The following is a 21930-nucleotide window of genomic DNA, read 5'->3' on the forward strand; positions in this document are numbered from 1 at the left end:
TGTGGGTGTTTTTTATATTTAGTTGCGTCTGTTTTGATATCCATTTCCATTAATGCCTCCTCTAGACTGACATCTAATTTCCTGTTATCTTCCTTCACCCTGTACTCGCTTTGTCTTCCCTTCCCCCTTGTCTTATCTCCAACTCGACCCAATTCTGAAGAAAGTTCTTTGAGCAGAATATGAACTTTTTTTTTCATGGTTGTTAACCAGGAAGTTTTAGACTTTTCAGTTATTTTGTTTCCATCTTTGAAGACACACAAATCTGCTGAAATCTTGAGCAAAACTAATAGTGTTGGAGGAACACAGTGGGTCTTAATGTTTAGGTTTTTGTCAGGCGTACTGAGGTACATCGAAAAGCTTTGGTCAAGCAGCATATAGAAACATAGAAACATAGAAATTAGGTGCAGGAGTAGGCCATTCGAGCCTGCACCGCCATTCAATATGATCATGGCTGATCATCCAACTCAGTATCCCGTACCTGCCTTCTCTCCATACCCTCTGATCCCCTTGGCCACAAGGGCCACATCTAACTCCCTCTTAAATATAGCAACATGTGGAAGGAATGGACAGATAATGTTTCGCTTTAGGAGGAATAGTGTTCTTAATAGGCTTTGTTTCCATCAATGCTGCTATGGGCAGATGCAAACGTTTTAGAGTCATGGAGTTATACAGTAGGGAAGCAGGACGTTCGGCCCAACATATCCATGCCGGTAAAGTTGTCCTCCTGAGCTGGTTTCATTTGCCTGCGTTTAGCCTCAATCTCTTCACAACTTTCCTATCCATCTAATTGTTCAAATGTCTTTTAAATTTTGCAACTTATCCACCCTTACAGTTTTTTCTGGCAGTTTGGTTCACATTCCACTCAGCTCTCTAAATCTTTCTCCTCTCATCTTAAAACTAAGCCCTCTAATGTTAGACATACCCATCCTGGGATAAAGACTGTGACCATCCATCTCAGTCATGCCCCTCATGATTTTATAAACCTTAATAAGGCCAACCCTCAGCCTATAAGAGGGTTGGTGGTTTTATCCTCCTCAACAGTTTACTCGCTACCAAATACTCTGTCTGGCAGAACGATCCTTCAGGGCACATGTGGCCCCCGTCTCCATGTGCCACGACTGCACTTGCGGAGTACGGTGTGCAGTTACACAGAACATGGAACCGCACAGCAAAACCTACGAGGCCTGTGCTGAACATGACACCAAATTCAACTAATTCCTTCTGCCTGCACACGTCCCTTCCTTTCAAAAATGCCACTATCGCACCTGCTCTCAAGACCACTCTCTGTGTACAGAACTTGCCCGGCACTCACGCCACCTTCATGCTGCTCGAATTTACCACTCCCGCAACCAGAGGCATGCCCAATGGAGCCACTCATAGAGTAACCTGGCGGAATTGGGGGCCTGTGCCGTTACCGTTACCCGGTGAACGAGGCGCGTGTTGCCAGGGTGGTAACAGTGCAGGTACAGTGGTGCGTGCTGCGCCTGCATCCAACACCCCGGTATCTCGCCTTGTGGCAGCCACTGCAAACCCGTGACGAATGCAACGTTCTTCAAGAGTGTTTTACTGCTCACTCTCTCCCCGCCGTTGCCTTTCCACTACCCAACGTTGACGGCGCCCGCCAACACCTCGGTTCACTATTGTACAGATCCAAAATTGCGGAGGTTTAGTGTATATCCCACACTGATCTCACTGTCCTCCATGTCCCTTTCTTGGTGAGTACAGTTGCAAAGTACTCGTTTAGTATCTTCCCTGTATCCTCAGACGTCTAAATTCCCTCCTTTATTCCTGAGTGGCACCAATCTGTTCCGAGTTCCCCTCTTGTTTTTAATTTATTTATAAAATGCCAATGACACGATGGACACTTTCCAGTGACACGGATGCTTACACTGTTTGCTTTTGGCAGTGATGGTGAAAATTAAGCTACTGATAATGGCAGTGACTACGGCAGTTACAAAACTGGCATTAGGTATTATAATGCAAAGGAAGGAACTGTAGATGCTGGTTTACACCAAATATAGACACAAAATGCTGGAATATTTCAGCAGGACAGGCAGCATTTCTGGATAGAAGGAATGGGTGACAGTTCGGGTCGAGACCCTTCTTCAGACCTTCAGGGTCTCGACCTGAAACGTAACCCATTCCCTCTAACCAGAGATGCTGCCCGTCCTGCTGATATATTCCAGCATTTTGTGTCTATCTTGGGCATTATAATGATCAACACGCCAGAAATGATCTAATGCTGACCATTCCCCCTGTAGTTGCTTACTGTCCATCCATTCAGTGTATAAAGTGTCCCAATTCTCCTACTCTTGCTCTGCAGTTTGAAGCGCTGAACTATGCTGTCTTACCGTATTCCTCCCTCTGCGACGACCATAATTCCTCCGCACAAGGTTCTTATAGTTCTCGTTTTTCTTGGTCAAGTAATAGTAGAGAACACAATCTGCTACACACTGTGGAAACAAAACACAGTTCATTAGAACAAAGTTGTGTCTCAATAAAACATTTGCTTTTTCAATTTACTGCTTCATTTGATTTGAAATCTCAATACATTTAATACATCATGGACCTCACGGTATTTCCCACATATCCTGTACTTATGAAGCCTTACATGCTTTCAACAATCATCTCAATTCACCAAACACATCAGTGTTGTTTTTATCCTTACGCTCTAGATGCCATTATCCTTGGGCTTGACTCTGTGCCCTAAACCATCTGAGCTGTGTAGCATTTACTGGCTCCTTGAACATCTGTTCCAATTATTCCCCCCCATTCTTTCCCTGCATCCCTACAAATCTACTCTTTCCAAATCCTAACTCCTCAGTAAATCATTACTGAATTAACTTTATATGACACCTTAAGCAGAGCATTTTATGCCATGAAGATCTCCCTGATCTCACTCTGTTGCTCTAGAGCAGGGGTCGGCAACCTACGGCCCGTAACCCAAAATCATCCGGCCCGCGGGCGTATTTTTTTTTCCCGTATTCATCCGGCCCGCAGACTTCCGTCATCTCCGGTACCTCCCGGGCCGGAAGCCGCGGCACGGTGACACAAGGAGGCCCGCGCTGACGGCCGCAGTGGTGGAGCCGCCGAGCCCTGAGCACAGCCGGGCCCTGAGTGCGGCCAAGCCCCGAGCGCAACCAAGCTCCGAGCTGTACCGCATACTGCGGAAAACTGCCGGCACGGCGACGCACCTTCTGTGAACACGTGATCCGATGCCTGCCATCTGGAGCCGGTTGGAGGCGGGATCCATGTGTACACGTGATAGATGTGGCCCGCCATCCGCTCACAGACATGCGTCCTGGCCCCTATGCAGAACAAGGTTGCTGACCCCTGCTCTAGAGAATGTGCAAACTCCACACAAACAGCAGCCAAGGTCAGGACTGAACCTGGATCTCTGTTGCTCTACCAGCCACGACAGCCCAAGTCCCCCCCCCCCCACCTTCCTTCCCTATTCTTGATTTAAGGTGAATCACAATCATCTTCAAGGAAAATTAGAATGGGCAATAAATTGATGTGTCAGTTTGGTTTGGGGTGTCATGGGTTTGAAGATGTTGAAGAAACTATGTGGAGTTGTTGCAGAGCAGCCTGTAGACAGTGTACATTGGATCAGGGGGCTACTGTTCATAGTGGAGGACGGAGTGCAAATCAAAATGGCTGTCTGCTTTGGAAAATACCATGCTTCTGATTGTGCTGGGAACTGGTCATCCAACAACTAAGTGCAATCTACCACTGTCCTTTTAGATGATAGAGCGTCTGGGGGAAAAATGGAGATGTGTTTCCAGCTCTGACCAGTTCTTTTATCATCAGTAGTAATATGGATAGTCCAGTTAAATTATTGGATGTGCATTTTTACCCTCACAATCAAGGATTCAGAGATCTGCCTTAGTTCTCCCTTCCAGTATGACAATACCTTCCTGCAAATGCTTGGTGGATAAGGCCATTAGGTAATGAATCCTTCAGTGCCTCCTTCCCAACCAGTTGCCATTAACAAGAAAGCCACACAAAGACCATGTGCTTTCAAATAAAGGTTTCCAAAATAATATTGTTAGGTAACAACACACTGTATCAACTTCAGATTTCACAGTTGCAACTCGGGGGCCAGTCCTTAAAAGAGATACATGTTCGAAGCAAGCAGCACCCTTTTAATTACAGGCCCACCACCAATTTTCTGGCAAATGGTGTTCTGGCACCTCCTTTAATAAGGATAAAATTACGAGATTTTTATGGGCAACATAATCCACACCTATGTGTCTGATACTGTATTTGGGTTCAGGGTTACCAAGGCAGTGATGCTGCCTTGGTAAAGCATAATCTGCACTGACTGCATTTCAAAGATGATAAGCTATGAACATAGTTTCTTGCCAACCCTGGGTGGATATAATCCTTGGGGATAACTGATGCCTGTGGTTCCAACACGATGCAAGCAGTAAGAAAAATGATAGGTGTCGGCAAATCAAAATTGGAAGTTAATTTGGAATGCAGAAAAGTAATCGGATGCAAGGAACGTTCGGTGTGAAGTGTGACAGTGATGCTGCAGAATGCCATGGAACAGCCTGATAAAAGTTAAAGTGTTTTACATTCCAGTTCCAGAGGAAACAGCCTGAGTAAAGAATTTATGTGAATTCATTTTGTGTGAAAAATAACAAATAAATCAACCCAAATTTATTTTTCCATCTAGGCCCAGAGTCTGCGCTGACCTGCGACCCCCACACACTAACACTATCCTACACACACTAGGGACAATTTACAATTTTACCAAGCCAATTAACCTGAACATCTTTGGAGTGTGGGAGGAAGCTGGAGCAGCCGGAGAAAACCCATGCAGGTCACTGGGAGAACATACAAACTCCATACAGACTTCACCCGCAGTCAGGATCAAACCCGGGTCTCTGGCGCTGTAAGGCAGCACTTTGCCGCTGCGCCATCGTGCCACCCTAACATTTCTTGACACATGCACAGATGATGCGGCTTTGTGTTCCAAAAAACCGCGATACAGACCGTTTTGCAGGAATACAATCCTTACGTAACATGGGGGTCAACTGTACCATTCAATGTTCTAGAATTTTTGTGCGAGCAAACTCGAACTGTTGTTTTTAGTATATCAGGGTGAAGATCAAAAATACTAGATGGTGCATTTTTGTTGATGCCAATTGTTCAAACTTTCTGTGTAAACTATGTTTCTGCACTAATCATAATTCTGCCATAAAGTCATGATCACATTTCCAGGCACCAAAAGGCCCAGAAGTGAATGAAATTGTGGTCTGCCACGTTTACCTAACTTCACAGTGTCCCCCCCCCCCCCCCCCACCATGTTCTGAAGAGGAAATTTATACCATTAGAAAATGTTTTTATAAACATGCGATATATATATATATATATATATATATATATATATATATATATATATAAAAATAAATAAAAGTTTACATAAAGAATTATTCAGGGGGATTTAGTTCATTATCACAATAAGCAGTCTTAATGTATTCCAAGCAAATTAATCAAAGAGAGTAAATGGCAAAGAGTAGTTACCAGGTACTTTCCCAGAGCCAAATGTGCGAATAAGCTACTCACCTTCCGTTCAAGGTAAGATGCTATCAAACCAAAGTTTTTAGGGTGTTGAACAAATCTGTTGAAAGCAGAAATGTCTCATCAATAAATCAAATAATCAATTAATGAGCGGAAGCTTAACAAAAGCACTTGTTTTCCTTGTGAGCAAGCGTTAACAGAAAGCAGAATAAAATAATTCATTCATTTAATGTCACTATTGTATTGCATCAACAGTAAAGGTAGTCAAGTTATATTAAACCATGTGCAACATCAAAACTGATTGAAGCCAAAAGCAAAACACTATCAACAATAACAACATTTAAAAGACACTTGGACATGTACAAGGATAGAAAGGTTCAGAGGGATATGGAGCCAAATGCGGGCAAATGGGGCATCTTGGTCTGCATGGACGAGTGGGGCTGAAGGGCCTATTTCGATGCTGCTTGACGCTAACTGCAAAGGCGTGCCTGGTTTGTTAATATATTTACAAAAGAGCCACAAGAGCTTCCCACGGTTGCAGTGAAGTCAATTTTCAGGGGATTTATATTGAGAATCAAACCGACTCTGAAAATTCCAGCTTTGAAAAGACAAGGTTTATCTGTGCATTTCCATACCCAAACAAGAGGAAACACAGAGCTGCTACATTGAGCGACTCTACGCCTGCTTGACTTGACCATCTACAAGTTCTTACATGGAAAGCTCTGATGTAGTACACGAGTCTGAAAGTGTGGGAACTCACGAGCAGATTGGGAAAGAAATCATGAATTTAAAAAACAAAACAAATTTGTTCATCAATGTATGGCACAAAAATGTAATTACTTCTCTTTGAAGATTTCTTTCTCGTGCTCGGACCAGACGTTAATAAATTGTCTCTCCTTGTATACCCTCATGGGATCATCCATTACTCCATTCAGGTTCAAGAACTTTACCCGTTGCTGTTCCACGTCAAACATCATTGGAGGAATCACAGAAAGCTGTCTCATTTGCTTCTCATTGTTCTGCAAATAACAGTCCATTAGATTTAATTCACTGCAATAAAGAGTCCACAGCCTTCTCTTGATAGGTTAGTCAACTAGTTTTACATCCTTCGGACTGAAAAGTGATCCAGCGACTCTGCTTTGGCAGTCACTGCTGGCCTACTGCACTTCTCAGTACATGGTGATGGAGAGGAGAACAAACTAAAGAAAAACCTCAAACTGCCTGTTGCTCAACAGGATCTGAGAAGAACTCACTACTATTTGATTAGTAAAGGTGTCAAAGGTGGTGAGAAGGTAGGAGAATGGGGTTGAGAGGGAAAGATAGATCAGCCATGATTGAATGACGGAGTAGATTTGATAGGCTGAATGGCCTCATTCTGCTCCTATGACTCATGAACTATCAACCTTCTGTCCGATCTCAGGTAGACAGACAATTCCGGCTAAATCACTAACTGCTTCATAACTGTACAACTTAACTTCAAAGCCATAGACATCAGTGTAATTTATATTTCCTCACACAAGTTTGGAATACTGTGATTTTATATTATTTATTTACTCCTGGGGTGTGAACATTGATGGTGATACCAGAATTTATTTCCTGTTCCAAATGTCCCTAAACTAGTGGGGCAATAATCATTTTGGAGGGGAGTTGGCTGCCAACAAATGGGCACAGATTTCCTTCCCTAAATGTCAGTTAGGGACAGATATTCTCAACACTCCAGCAGTTTTATGGGCACCTTACACACCACTTTTTTTTTAAATCCAGATTTTATTTACTGACTTGGATTTAAATTTCCCAGCTGTGTGATGGCATCTGAATTCCAGGTCAACAGCCCAGACCTCTGGAACCAGCCCACTAAAAGGGGGTCTAATTGGTCTTTGCATGGATTCTAGTTGAACTGCTTTCTGGCCAGTGGTTTTGCTAGCCATTGTCTGGTGATGAGGAATTGAGTCCAATTCAAACAATAGCTCTTTTTCGTTAGAATTCAGGGAGAGGGGAACCCAAATGAGGCATCAGGATTTTATGAATCACCGCCGATAAAATGATCAAACAATAAACTCTGAATCAGATGAGATGTCCAGAGCAGAGGATCGGGAGTCTCAACCTATCTGGAATACCTTGGTCATTGACGGATTCCAAAGCCCAATAGTAGCATAAAAATCATTATTGGGCAAGTGGATGCAATAACTGAAGTGTGGAATCATAGTAATAGTAACAAAACCATTCTTGAGTTCCTGTCTCATGCCTCAGCAGCAACAATACCATCAGTAAACAGCCGCCCGTGTCAATTAATGAGGTAAATGTTGTACAAGGTGAGGTTGTCGGCTTGAGCGAACAATAATTTTGAGCAATATCTGACCTCCTGCTCAGAAAGTCCGTCGATGATCTCAGAAATCTCATGCTCACTCCTGGCTATAGTTGCTGGAAGCCCCGCTCCTCTTTGTCCAACCCTGGAAAGATTGTCACTGAAATTTTTAATCATTTCAAAACATGAAAAACAATACATGGTACATATGCACAATAGGAAGCATTCAAAAGAGAAATAGTTTGGGGCCAATATTTTCCCTTGAGGGCGAGCGTTAAGGCAACAAATACAGGGAACCCCGGATGTCGAGGGATATTGAGGGTCGGATAAGAGATATAGTAACAACATGACAGGTGTAGAGACCTATGTGAGGGAGGGCCGTGAAGAGTATAAAATATGTAGAGAAGCATGCATAAAATCAATTGGGATAGCATAGAGGGGTCACAAAATATCACTGGTGGACAAGATTAAGGCAAATTAGAAGGCGTTTTCTAGCTATTTTAAGGACAAAAGAAAAAAAGAGTAAAAGTCGGACAAGGGATAATTTATGCAGATACAGATAAGATCCGAAATAAATACTTTTCATCAGTATTCAAAAAGGAAACTAGTTTGTAAATGGAGAAAAAGGCACAAAGGGAAATGGAGAATTTAGTGAAGGAGTTTGTGAAATTTGAAAGCAATTTGCTGAAGAAGGGTTTCGGGACGAAACATTGCCTATTTCCTTCGCTCCATAGATGCTGCTGCACCCGCTGAGTTTCTCCAGCACTTTTGTCTACCTTGCCATAAATATAGACGGATTTAAATAAAGATGGACTTTAGCAAGGCATTTGACAGATTACATGGTATCCAAAGTGAGTTAGTCAATTGGATAAAAACATTGGCTTGGTGGAGAGTTGTTGATCAGATTGGAGACCTGTGACCAGTGGTCTGCCACAGGGGGTTGGTGCTGGGTTCACTGTTGTTAGTCATCTATGTTAACGATATTGATAAGAATGTCGTTGGCATGGTTAATAACATTGTGGATAACACCAACATTGGTGATAGAGTGGAGTGAAAAGGGTTTTTGTAAATTACAACAAGATCAATTGGGAAAATGGGCCAAGGAATGGCAGATACAATTTAATTCAGACAGGTATAAGTTGTCGACACAAACGGCTGAAGATGCTGGAATCTTGCGTAGATCACAAGGGCTTGAGTAACTCAGCGGGTCAAGCAGCATCTTTTGAAGATAGGGATAGGTTAATGGTCAGTCTTTATCTCAGGGTAAGGGAGTTTAAAACTAGAGTTTATACCAGGTGGTAGCAGCGTGGATTTGGAGCAGGGCTTAGGAAGCATTTTTCTATGGCTAACCGTGGCAGGGCCAAGGAAGCGTCTCTGTTTAGCTAATGGTGAGGCATATCAGGCAATAAGACGGCAAGGTATGGCGGAGCAAACATTATGATTGAATGAATGAATGAATGTATGAATGAATGAATGAATGACTGAATGGATGACTGAATGAATGAATGATTGTATGGATGAATGAATGATGAATGTGTGAATGAATGAATACTTTATTGTCATGTGACAAGTCACAGTGAAATTCTTTGCTTGCATACCCAAGGAATGTAATGGTCACCCATATAGGGCGCTTACAAAGTTACAAATTACCCCGGTGCAAGATCCCCTTTGTTCTCCCCTCCCCCACACGGCAGGGCCCCCACGCCGGGTCCTCCATTGTTCATTGATCATCCCCCTCCCCCACGGCGGTCCCCCCATGCCGGCGCCTGCGATCGTGATCGAGTTCCAAGTGTTGCGTTTGAGAAATAAGTGATGAGGCTTGGGCTCACGGGGCTTTGGTAAGCAGGCTAAGCAGTGGTGAGGTAAGGTGTGGTAAAGTCTCTTCAACTTTCCTTTATTGCCTTAGTGCAGTCAGGATGACAGTTATGGGAGTGGCATGCTCCTCTTGCAGGCTGTGGGCGATTCGGTCCCTGGTGACTACACCTGAGGGATATGTGTCCAGCTGCAGCTCCTGTTTGACCACAGGAAGAAACTGAAACTGGAGCTGGACACACTTTGGATTATCCAAGATGCCATGAGCATCATAGATAGATAGAAGTGATAGCGAGGTGGTCACACGCGGAGTACAGGCAAAGAGTGGCTGCGTGACTACCCGAAGGGTAATGGGAGTAGACCGCTGGATTTCTGCTGGAGTATGAACAATCTATACTAAAGGTATGGGTTCCATCTGAACTGAACAGGGACCAATATGCTTGTGGGCAGATTTGTAAGTGCTACCCGGGAGGGTTTAAGCTAGATTGGCAGAAGGACAGGATCCATAGTAGTAGTAAAGTTGTGGAACAGGTTGGAAGTTGATTTAAAGATCAGTGACTGCAAATTCAGTAGAGATGTTCCCCGGAGATGTTGCCTAACCTGCTGAGTTACTCCAAACAGGAGCACTGCAAGGAGCGAGAGAGGGCTAGATTCAATTGCATTAATTTCAATGCAAGAATCCTACACACGAAAACAGGCCCTTCTGCCCAATTTGCTCATGCCGACCAAGATGCCCTGTTTGGTTCATATCCCTCTAAACCTTTCCTATCCATGCATCTGTCCAAATGTCTATGACCTACCATGGAGAGAGGACAACGGTTGACCTTCTCTTGGGAAATAGGGCTAGGCAAGTGACTACAGTGTCAGCAGGGGAGTACTTTGGGACCAGTGGGCAAAGGGAGGTGCAGCAACTGGGAGGCCTGAAAGTGACAGAACAAGTGAACAAGGTTGTGAACCAGACATTTGGTACATTGGCTTTCGGCACTTAGAGGTTGGGTCAAGACAAGTTGGTGTGGCAGTACTTGGAGTATTGTCTTCAGTTTTGGCCACCTAGTCATAGCAAATATGCCATTAAGCTGGAAAGAGAAGATTTTAGAGGATTCTTGGCAGGGTTTGAGACTAAATTATAGTGAGAGCATAGGCATGCTAAGACTTTATTCCTTGGAACATAAAGACTGAGGGGTGATCTTATTGACGTTCAGATTAGTTTAGAGATACATCGCAAAACAATGGGCCACCGTGCCCAATGCCAACCAGCGATCCCTGTACACTAGGACTATCCTACCTTACACTAGGGACGATTTACAATTCTTACCGAAGCCAGTTAACCTACAAACTTCTATGCTTTTGGGGTGCGGGAGGAAACTGGATCTCCTAGAGAAAACCCGTGTGACGGGGTGAACGTACAAATTCCATACAGACAGCACCCATGGTCAGGATTGAACCCAGGTGCCTGGTGCTGTAAGGCAGTAACTCTATCGCTGCGCCACCATGCCACCAGGAGGAGTATAATCGGTTGAATGCACATAGTCTTTTTTTTACCAGGGTCAGGGAAACAAGAATTGGTTTATGGTGAAAACGGAAAGATTTAATAGGGACCTAGGGATCCACTTTTTCACACAGAATGTAGTGGGTATATGGAATGTGGTGCCAGAGGAGGCAGGTACTAAAACAATATTTAAAAGACAATTGGATAAGTACATGGCAGGAGAGGTTTAGAGGGATGTGGGCTGGGCACGGGCATTCAGATTTAGTGTAGATGGGCATTTTGGTTAGCATGGACGAGTTTGGCCGAAGGGCCTATTTCCCTGCTGTATAACTCCCACTATATGAGAAGATGCTTGATGCTTTGGCGGAGCTAAAGGTGGATAAAGCCACAGGGTCATTGAGATTTATCACAGGTTGGGAGGCAAGGGAAAATGTCACTGGGGTTCTGGCTAACAATTTTAAATCTTCGCTAGACACAGTGAGGTACCAGATGACTGGAGGGCAACAAGTGCAGTCTGCTTTTACAGGCAGTACAGAAAGGAATTACTTGGTGACGACAGATCTGTGAGCAGTACAGAAATTGTCAGAACTGTCTAGATGAGCATGAATGACACATGCATTGACGGCTATGGGCCAAGTGCTAGATGCTGGGATTAGTACAGATGGGTGCACACTGTGAGGTACCAGATGACTGGAGGGCAACAGTCATGATCAGCAGGGATGTGGTAGGCCAAATGGCCTGTTTCTATGATGGATGATTCTGTGACTATATTAATTAATTTCTCAAATATATTTTAGTGTTGCAGCAGTTACAATGCAGGCAACAAAATCAGAACTACTCTTACACAGCTGTCTTAGTTTAGAGATAAAGCATTTAGGCCCTTCAACCCACCGAGTCAATGCCGACCACTGATCACACATCCCACTTTCGCATCCTGCACACTAGGGGCAATTTACAGAAGCCAATTGATCTGCAAACCTTTGGGATGTGGGAGGAAAGCGGAGCACCCGGAGCAAACCCATGCGGTCACAGGAAAAACGCACGAACTCCACACAGACAGCATCCGAGGTCAGGATTAAACCCGGGTCTCCTGCGCTGTGAGGCGGCGGCTCTACCTCGGTGCCACTCTGCCACCCGTAACCCATTCAAATTTGTTTCCCCACCAATCAGTTGGACGTTCCTACACCCACGGAAGACTCGCTTTATTTAGCATTTGGTTTAAAGATTGGTGAGAAAGTGTGTGTTATTTAGATGTTTCAATTTGTAAGAGTTTAAGTAATGAATGGAATTTGGTTTTAACAAATACCTTTGAAAACGTTCCTGTTGTTCCCGCTGCTTGCGAATTTCTGGAAACTGTTTCTCATAATATTCCCTAGTCTTGCCCTCCTTGGCCTTCCGTCGAGGGTTATTTTCTATCCTGTCAACCTTTTTTTCCCACACCTCCATGAGCTGGTCGTAGCGCTGACAGATCTTTTGCTCCTGTAAAACATTCAGCATTTTAAGGGATTTAAGAAATATTATATGTGTCGGGAAACAAGATGTATGGATATAAAGATAGACGCAAAATGCTGGAGTTACTCAGTGGAACAGGCAGAATCTCTAGATAGAAGGTGACGTTTCGGGTCTCGTCCTCCTGTATATCGGCGACTACAAGCGCAGGCTCGGCGATCGTTTCGCTGAACACATCCCGTCAATCCACTTTAACCTACCTGATCGCCCGGTTGCTCAGCACTTTAACTCCCCCTTGCATTCCCAATCTGACCTTTCTGTCCTGGGCCTCCTCCATTGTCAGAGTGAGGTCCAGCGCAAATTGGAGGAACAGCACCCCATATTTCGCTCGGGTAGTTTACACACCAACGGTAAGAACACTGACTTCTCTAACTTCAAAGAGCACAGCTTTCCCTCTCTCCATCCCCTTCCCCCTTCCCAGTTCTCCCACCAGTTTTTCTATCTCCAACTACATTCTATCTCTGTCCTGCCCACTCCCCTGACATCAGTCTGAAGAAGGGTCTCGACCCGAAATGTAACACATTCCTTCTCTCCAGAGATGCTGCTTGTCCCGCTGAGTTACTCCAGCATTTTGTGTCTATCAAAGTTCATACTGCTGGGGTGTAAGCTACCCAAGCAAAATATGAGGTGTTGGGGGTTGTTACTGCAATTTGTTCTGGGCCTCACTATGACAATGGAGGAGTCCAGGACAGAAAGGTCAGTATGGGAATGGGAGGGGGAGTTAAAGTGTTTGGCAACCGGGAGATCAGGTAGGTTTAGGCGGACTGCGCGGAGCTGTTCAGTGTAACGATTGCCGAGCCTGCGCTTGGTCTCATCGATATATACGAGTCCAAACCTGGAACACCAGTTACAGTGGATGAGGTTGGAGGAGGTGCAAGTGAACCTCTGCCTCACCTGAAAAGACTGTCGGGGTCCTTGGACGGAGTCGAGGGGGGAGGTATAGGGACAGGTGTTGCATCTCCTGCTGATGCAGGGGAAGCTACCTGGAGAGGGGGTAGTTTGGGTGGGATGGGACGAGTTGACCAGGGAGTTGCGGAGGGAACAGTCTCTGTGGAAATGGGAGGTGATGGGAAGATGTGGCTTGTGGTGGGATCCCGTTGGAGGTGCCGAAGATGTTGGAGGATTATGTACTGTTTGCGATGGCTGATAGGGTGAAAGGCGAGGATTAGGGGGACTCTGTCCCTGTTGCGAGTGGGGGAGGGGGAGCAAGAGCGGAGCTGTGGGATATTGGGGAGACCCAAGTGAGGGCCTTATCTATGATGGAAGAGGGGAACCCCTGTTCCCTAAAGAATGAGCCTGGTATGGAACACCTCATCTTGGGCGCAGATGCGGTGTAGACGGGAGGAATTACGAGTAGGAGATAGTCTTTACAGGAAGCAGTGTGGGAAGAAGTGTAGTCTAGATAGCTGTGGGAGTCAGTAAGTTTATAATAAATGTCAATCGATAATCTATCTCGTGTGATGGAGACGGTGAGATCAAGAAACGGTAGGGAGATGTCGGAGATGGTCCAAGTAGATTTGAGTGCAGGATGGAAATTAGTAGTAAAGTTAATGAAGTCAGTGAGTTCTGCACGGGTGCAGTCGTCAAATTTCACCATTTACATTTGAATATAGAAAAGTTACGTAGTAGAACATACCCTCTGTTTACGAGCATGGTTCCTCCGTTTGAAGAAAAGGATCAGTTTTTTCCGCATTACTTGGTTTCTGCAAGATACAAGTTGTAAATCCGGGATTACCGTATTTCCCAGCAATGAAGACGCTATTTTTTACCCAAAAATAAGGCATGAAAATTTACCTGCCTCTTGGAGGCCGAAGGTTAGGTTGTTAGCCAAGAAAGATAGACTTGGCTATCCCATCAGTACAGCAACATCAAGTACGATGTTGCTGTACTGAGGGACAGCCAAGTCTATCCCTCATTACTGGCAGCTGATGGGAAGCGGGTGTAAAAGGATATCACCGCTGAGGGGCGGGGGGGAAGAGTTCCTTTCGCAACGCGTGGGGAGTCTGGCCAGGGTCAGCACAGCCTGGGCTGCGCTAAGTAGTAAACTTACTTGGCTGGGCCGCCAGGTGTAAAGTTGCGGGGAGAGCAAAAGCGTTGAGAAGGAGGGGGTCGGGGATCATGCCAGCAACTCATTCACTAACCACTGCCACAGCGCTCTGGACGCGGAGCTACCGCATTGTGGCCGGGGAGGGAAGTAGCTCGGGTGGCTGCGGACCAGGACCGGACAGCGGAACCAGCCACCACCTCAGCGCCTTCTGCCGGCCGCCCGCCTGCCAACCAGCCATGGTGTCCTTCGGCACAGGCGCAACCGGTGGAGGTGGTGGTTGGCGGGTCGCTAATGGGGCAAAGACTGGCTGCTCACCGGTCCTCATTGCCTCCATGAAGGAGTTTCACATCTTCCTTTCTACCGACTAAACCAAACCCTTCATCTTGTCCCGCCAGCTGTTTTTCAAAATTTAGCAACTCAAAAAGGGGATGCGTCTTTGACGCAGGTGTGTCTTCATTGCCGGGAATACAGTCATCTCAGTGGAGTGACTGCTCTTAAATAGTTGGGCTGTTAAAATCTTGGGAGGGAAAAAAGTGTAAACGGCTGTTTGGACAATGTAAGGGAAATAGATTTTCCTGCGGATTCCACAATTTAGTGCTCGATGAATTTTTTGCACTAATCAATGAACAAAAATAATAAATATAACACAATTTTGGCATGAATTATTGCACATGTTGTACAACCAGCATCCAAAAACAAGGCGTTGCTCTTTCCAAATTACAAGTAATAATTACCAGCTAGAAAAACATGGAAATTCATTTGAGCTCACTGATTATCAGTGTATGTTTGAGGTTCAAACCCACAGCAAAATTATGTGGACTGTACAGCCCTAGTTATAGCATGATTATAGTCTTGTTATTTTTTGTATTCGAATGGGGTTTGTTCCCTGTGTGATACAAGGACTGAAACTCTGAGGCTGCCTTCGAGAATTTGTTTGATTTTTTTGTTCTAAACAATTTCTTTTCTGTTCAGTATCTATTTGAGTCACAATTAATATTACTATCAGTGCCAGCCAACACAACAATGGACAATATATACTGTTTGAGCAGATTTTGTCTAACCTTGCCCAGAGCAGCAACCCAGTCCTTCTGCATGCTCTGCTCTCACACTATTACTCTCAATGCAGACATCACCTGTAACTGTCCTTGGCCCGTGCTCCCTCCTCACTACTAACCCAGCCACCAGCAGGCCGAGACACCCCCCCCCCCCCCTCTCATGCTAGAGCTTGAGCTCCGCGATGCGGCGGGCCCGACTGCCAGCTGCGGGAGCCAAGATCGCCCCTACAATGAATGAATGAATCTCTTTATTGTCATTGCACATGGTACAACAAAATTTAAAAGTCAATCCCACGGGGCGATTTACAAGAGCAATTTTAAATATATAGGAAAATGTAAAAATATATACATATTTAAAAAATTACAGATAAATAACAATAGCAGCTGAGGTAGAACCATTCAGTTGAATGTGAGTGTTATTTCTTATTTTGCATTGTTAAGTTCACGTATGGCTATTGGGTAGAAGCTGTCTCTGAGTCTGTTTGTGCGAGTTTTGAAAGACCTGTACCGTCTGCCAGAGGGCAGCGGGTGGAACAGGTTGTGTCCAGGGTGGGAAGGGTCCTTCAGGATGTTGGTTGCCCTGCCAAGGCAGCGAGAGCTGAAGATGTCCTTCAGGGAGGGCAGTGGGCAGCCAGTGATTTTTTGTGCGGTGTAATGGAAGGTTCGAGGGCAAAGAAGGGAAGAGACTGAACTTTTTTTCGCCTTCCATCACAGTGAGGGATGTGGAGGAGTCACTGTGGTGGATGTTTATGTTAAAATTTATTTTGTGTGTTTGGTTACATTTTATTGGTATGACTGTATGACAAGTCAAATTCCTTCTATGTTGCAAAACACACTTGGCTAATAAAGTATGATTATGATGAAGCAGATACACTTGTGACATTTAAAATACTTTTGGATAGGCATATGTATTTGCAGGGATTGGAGGGATATGGGTTATGCGCAAGTAGATAAGTAATGGTTTGGTCATCATGTTGAGTACATTGTGGGGTGAAGGGGCTGCTCTTGTGCTCTACTATGCTATGTTCTGTCTGTCAATCAATCATCTGTATCCACCCATCACTTGTCAGGTTTTGTCCCAGCCCCACCTCTCTTTCAGTCAGTCTGAAGCAAGGTCCCGTTCCCAAAACTATGCCTATTCATGTTCTCTAAACTTGCTGTCTGACCTGCTGTTACTCCAGCACTTTGTAAACCAGCACCTGCAGTTCCTTGTGTCTTCAATCCCAACATTGGTTAAGTGGTCTGCATATTCCCCAGACAAACCTTCATAGACTGGACTCATAAATGCAACACTGGGACACATGGCCTCATCATTCTTTGTAGCTATGCTGACATTTAACACCACCTCCCAGCACTTCCTTTGCACCTTGCAAATATGTATTGATAAGGATCGATGGTGTATACTGCGCCATTTCCTTTAAACCAAAAAAAAATCAAAGATAAGATCAGCCTTTATTCTATGTGGGCCGGAGGCTTGGTTTCTGCACAGATCCAACAAAGCCTGAGTTACAGAACATTTATGACATGGGAAGCCATCCCCTCCATTTTTGTTCATGCTGGTTTAGAAGGGCCTCCTAACTAATCTCACCAATGAGCACTTGATCCATGGTCCTTTATGCCTTTTAAATTACTTAAATGTGATCAACAACTAAGCAATCAAGTGCTGCTGGAAGGTCATCAACTCGGTGAAAGACGCTCTTTGGTCTGCCCGAGCGTTGTTCACCACCCAGCGGAGCGAGATGTCCGTCAGAGAATGTTGCCAACTGGCCCGCTGCAGACTGCAGGAGTACGTGCTGAGGGACGCACTGTAGCTCGGTGCAGCCAATGCCAAGGTTCGTGGGGGAGGACCACAGTCTAGGGTCCTTCCGCTGCTGAACATGGGGGGCAGGGTGTGGTGGAGACGCCCTCAAAATACGGGAAGAGATCCCACGCCAGTAGGCCACATGAGTGGCAAGGGTGGGGGATAAATTTGCGAAATTTGAGCAATGTATGTAGACTGTATTGAATAATTTGCATAGCCTCCGAAAATGTCGGATGAATTTGTTGCACGGGGCTCGTGTGTTGTATATATTTATTACCTGAATAAAGTTTATTTTGAAATTAAAAAAAAAATCTAAGCAATCTAACCATCATCATCACACCTTGCCAGAGCTGGCACCATCAATCTAGCAGTATACCTCCTAACTACTATATTCACCTCTTCATAATGAGGGTATTGACACATTTCAAATAGATAGACACAACTGCAGATGCTGGTTTACAGAATTCTGCTTCTGGAATTATGAACGTTATAATAATAATAATAATAATGGATGGGATTTATATAGCGCCTTTCTAGATACTCAAGGCGCTTTACATCGCATTATTCATTCACTCCTCAGTCACACTCGGTGGTGGTGAGCTACTTCTGTAGCCACAGCTGCCCTGGGGCAGACTGACGGAAGCGTGGCTACTAATCTGCGCCTACGGCCCCTCCGACCACCACCAATCACTCACACACATGCATGCAAAGGTGGGTGAAGTGTCTTGCCCAAGGACACAACGACAGTATGCACGCCAAGCGGGATTCGAACCGGCTACCTTCCGGTCGCCAGCCGAACACTTAGCCCATTGCGCCATCTGTCGTCCCAGTTATGCCTTCTTTACCATTCCATCATCAAGATGCACATCTTGAGGCTATACCTATCTCACCTATAAGTCTTCTTTCTCGAATTTTCATTTTGTTTTTCAAATGGGTATAAAGATGAAGCCACCTTGTGCCCTGGCCTTTTACAAACAAGCACAGGCATACCCCATGATATGTTCCAATACAAGTATCACTGGGGAAAGCTAGCCATTCAATTTAGTTTATTTTAAATGGATGAATTTTGTTACATTATACAAACCAATGAAAGTACTGGGAACAGACAGTCAAGCACCATCTCATGAATTAGGCTGGAATAATGGTGTATTAACAGCTACTTATAATGTAATTAACAGTACCACCTACTCAGGGAAACAGCTCTCCATACACATCATCTCACCCTTTTGAGATGATTAAGCACTGTGATTACTTGATATCACTTACGTTTTGATGTTTTCATGATAAATCTTCGTATCAGATGGCTGGTTATACAGTGGCTGAAAGGGGAAAAACCAAGTAATATCAGAAGTACATCATTGAATGTTTAAAATCAAATGTATTACAATTCCAAAATAATAATCAGGAAAGCTCAAGACTGTTCCACTCACCAAAGAGAGCAACATTCATTTGAGAAACTCCCTGAGCAGTCCATGAAACTGTGTCAAAAATTCAATTTTGTTTAGTTTAATTGAACTTAGAAATACAGGGTGGAAACAGGCCCATCGGCACACCAAGTCCACGTCGACCAGCAATCCCTGTACACTAACTCTATCCTACACATTAATAACAATTTACAATCATAAACAAAGACAATTAACCTACAAACCTGTCCGTTTTTGGAGTGTGGGAGGAAACCGGAGCACCCGGGGAAAACCATCAGAGTGATTTGTGTCATTAATCACACAGGCCCTTCAGGTCACAGTGTCCATGCCAACCATTGGACCCATCTACAACCATCCCATTTGGTCTCTAGCCTTCTATGCTGTGGCAATTTAAGTTCTTGTCCAGATACTTAAAATGTAGTGCAGGTATCCGTCTTCACCACCTCTGCAAGCAGCTCAATTTCAAACTCTATGGAAACAATCCTTTACAGATCCTCTCCCAGCCATCGAGCCCTCAACATACTTTGCTGCAGGGAAAGCAACACCAGCCAAGCCAGTCTTTCCTTTCAACTAAAATGATTCAATTCAGGCAGCATCTCGGTGAATCTCTCCTGCACCTTCTCTGGTGCAATCACATGCGTCCTATCGTCTGGTGACCAGAACTGCAACAAGGTGTGGCCTACTTAACTTTTTATGAAGTTGCAAAATGATATCCTAGCTCTTATATTCCATGTCGCCAACAAATAAAGGCAAGCTGTCACTTTCAGGGATCTATGTTCTTGTATGCCAAGGCTCCTCTTGTCATCAGCACTTCTAATGGTCCTAATTTACTGAGTATGTCCTACCCCTGTATGCCTTTCAAAATGCATCACCTCGCACTTGTCAAGCTTATGTTCCATTTGCCATTGTCCCATCAACTTCAAACTGATCTATATCAAGCTCCAAAATTCCTCTATATCTCCACCTTCAGCTGTTTTCGTAGTAGCTACAAACTTATCTCCTACATCACAAACATCAGTGGTCCCAGCACTGATCCTTGGGGTACACGTGGGTCACCGAATCACATTCAGAAAAAATGCTCCATATCTCCCCTCGTTACCAAGGCAAATTTTGGATCAATTTTGCCAACCAGGTGTGGCACCTTGGACCAACCTACCGTGTGGCACCTTGTCAAAGGTCTCATTGAAGTCCATGTACACAACATATACTGCAATTTACTTGGTTATCTCCAACAAAAATCTATCACATTTGCGTGACAGGATTTCTCATTAATAAACACATCTAATAAATGCTCGATCATTTGTCTCTCACAATGTTTTCTAATGGTTTCCTTACCACTTTTGTAGCACATGGTGGCCTGGCTTCATAAGTTCATCAGTTCTAGGAGCAGAATAAGGCCATTCGACCCATCAAGTCTACTCTGCCATTCAATCATGGCTGATCTATCTTGCCCTCTCAACCCCATTCTCCTGCCTTTGCTTTCCCTGCTCCCTCCTACACACTAGGGACAATTACAGAAGCCAATGGGAGGAAACCAGAGCTACCGGAGAAAACCCACGTGGTCACAGGCAGAATGTACAAACTCCGTACAGTCAGCACCTACAGTCAGAATCAAACCCGGGTCTCTGCGCTGTAAGGCAGCAACTGTATCGGTGCGCCATGTGTGCCGCACCGTATCTCTAATATGATGATACCAAACTCTAATGTCATGTTGTGACAAGTGTCCCTGCCAGTACTGTACCAATGTGTCATACAGCAATAAACCTATATCGTAGTACAAAACCCCAGTATTTCATCACCAACTGTTCCATGCAGACATTGCCCAAACTCTAACCCGTGATTTTGGTATGAATTTTCAAAATCTAATTATACAAATTTGTAATCACGATTTACTGACATCCAGAATTTTATTTTATCATCAGAAAAAGTGAGGAGTGGATGGTGAATAACGGCAAGACATTATATTTGCTTGCTGGCATGGAGCTATTCCCACTCTTTCACCTTCAGTTGATTTTAGCAGCGGCAACAGAAAGCAAGCAATGATAACCAACTATAATCCTTCTACAATGCTCAATGCGCCCGGAACTACTGGATAGCCTTTCACTATATAAACTGGCCCTATAGCAGAATTCTGCTACAACCGTCAACTATTGCGACAAGTGATGGCTTCCACTGATTGTCACCTGAAGCTTGCGTCCTTTTCAGGACGGACGATGACAGCAAGGTCAACATTTGTAACAAGTTGAACACGGAAAGAAGAAGATTACATATGGTGATATATGGGAGAATGCAACAGTTACAGTGAATATGAAGCTCAAATTTACACTTACCAGCTCCACTCTTGGGCCCAGACCTTCAAGTATTTTGTGAGCTTCCTCTGCTTTTTTCTGTTAACAAAAGTAAACATTAACTGTTAAAGCATCACATTCACCAGCTATGAACTCTGTACCACTGATTCAATTATCTATGAAAGTCAGCACATCAAACAGCTTTTAAATTGTAGATTAAAGAGTCCCGATCCACGTTATCACCTATTAATGTCCTCCATAGATGCCTCCTGACCTGCTGAGTTACTCCAGCACATTGTGCCCTTTTTAAATTAGCTTTTTAAGTACTACGATCCTGACAGCTATAAGCAGGCTACAGAATTGCCTTGAAACCAGATATGATAACCTGATAAAAAATACCAAGAAATTTACGAAACGTTTAGGTGTAAAGAATTTGCCATTCCTACGGCAACTTTAGCACAAGCTTCAGTTCAGGCACCTCGTGATTAACCTGAAGAATGAAAAAGTCAATATGTGGCCTTTCCGTGATCCGTTTCCTTCAGATTCCTGCTTTGCACGGATGAACTACATTTACCACATCACCAACTTTGAAGTCATACGGGCTGTGAGATTCAGAGCCTGTACAGGTCACAGTGACTATTAATGTGAACCAAAACAATATAAACATAGGA

At 44.4% G+C, this 21930-nt stretch overlaps 1 protein-coding gene across 22 annotated transcripts in view; it reads right to left on the reverse strand.

The window, feature by feature from the left end:
* Positions 1-21930, reverse strand: part of ncor1 (nuclear receptor corepressor 1) — a 171226-nt gene that overhangs the window by 99413 nt on the left and 49883 nt on the right. For 19 of the 22 annotated variants that reach the window (XM_055657492.1, XM_055657491.1, XM_055657489.1 and 16 more), the window contains exons 7-14: positions 21302-21358; positions 18814-18866; positions 14281-14347; positions 12442-12614; positions 7889-7994; positions 6370-6548; positions 5575-5629; positions 2352-2453 (exon numbers count right to left, since the gene is read on the reverse strand). In XM_055657492.1, coding sequence (XP_055513467.1) covers positions 2352-2453; positions 5575-5629; positions 6370-6548; positions 7889-7994; positions 12442-12614; positions 14281-14347; positions 18814-18866; positions 21302-21358 — 792 coding nt within the window. The remainder of the gene's footprint in view (positions 1-2351; positions 2454-5574; positions 5630-6369; positions 6549-7888; positions 7995-12441; positions 12615-14280; positions 14348-18813; positions 18867-21301; positions 21359-21930) is intronic. The other 3 variants (XM_055657496.1, XM_055657484.1, XM_055657498.1) reach the window with 1 other exon arrangement.

The sequence above is a fragment of the Leucoraja erinacea genome, chromosome 28 (assembly GCF_028641065.1).
Source record: "Leucoraja erinacea ecotype New England chromosome 28, Leri_hhj_1, whole genome shotgun sequence".
Lineage (NCBI taxonomy): Eukaryota > Metazoa > Chordata > Chondrichthyes > Rajiformes > Rajidae > Leucoraja > Leucoraja erinaceus.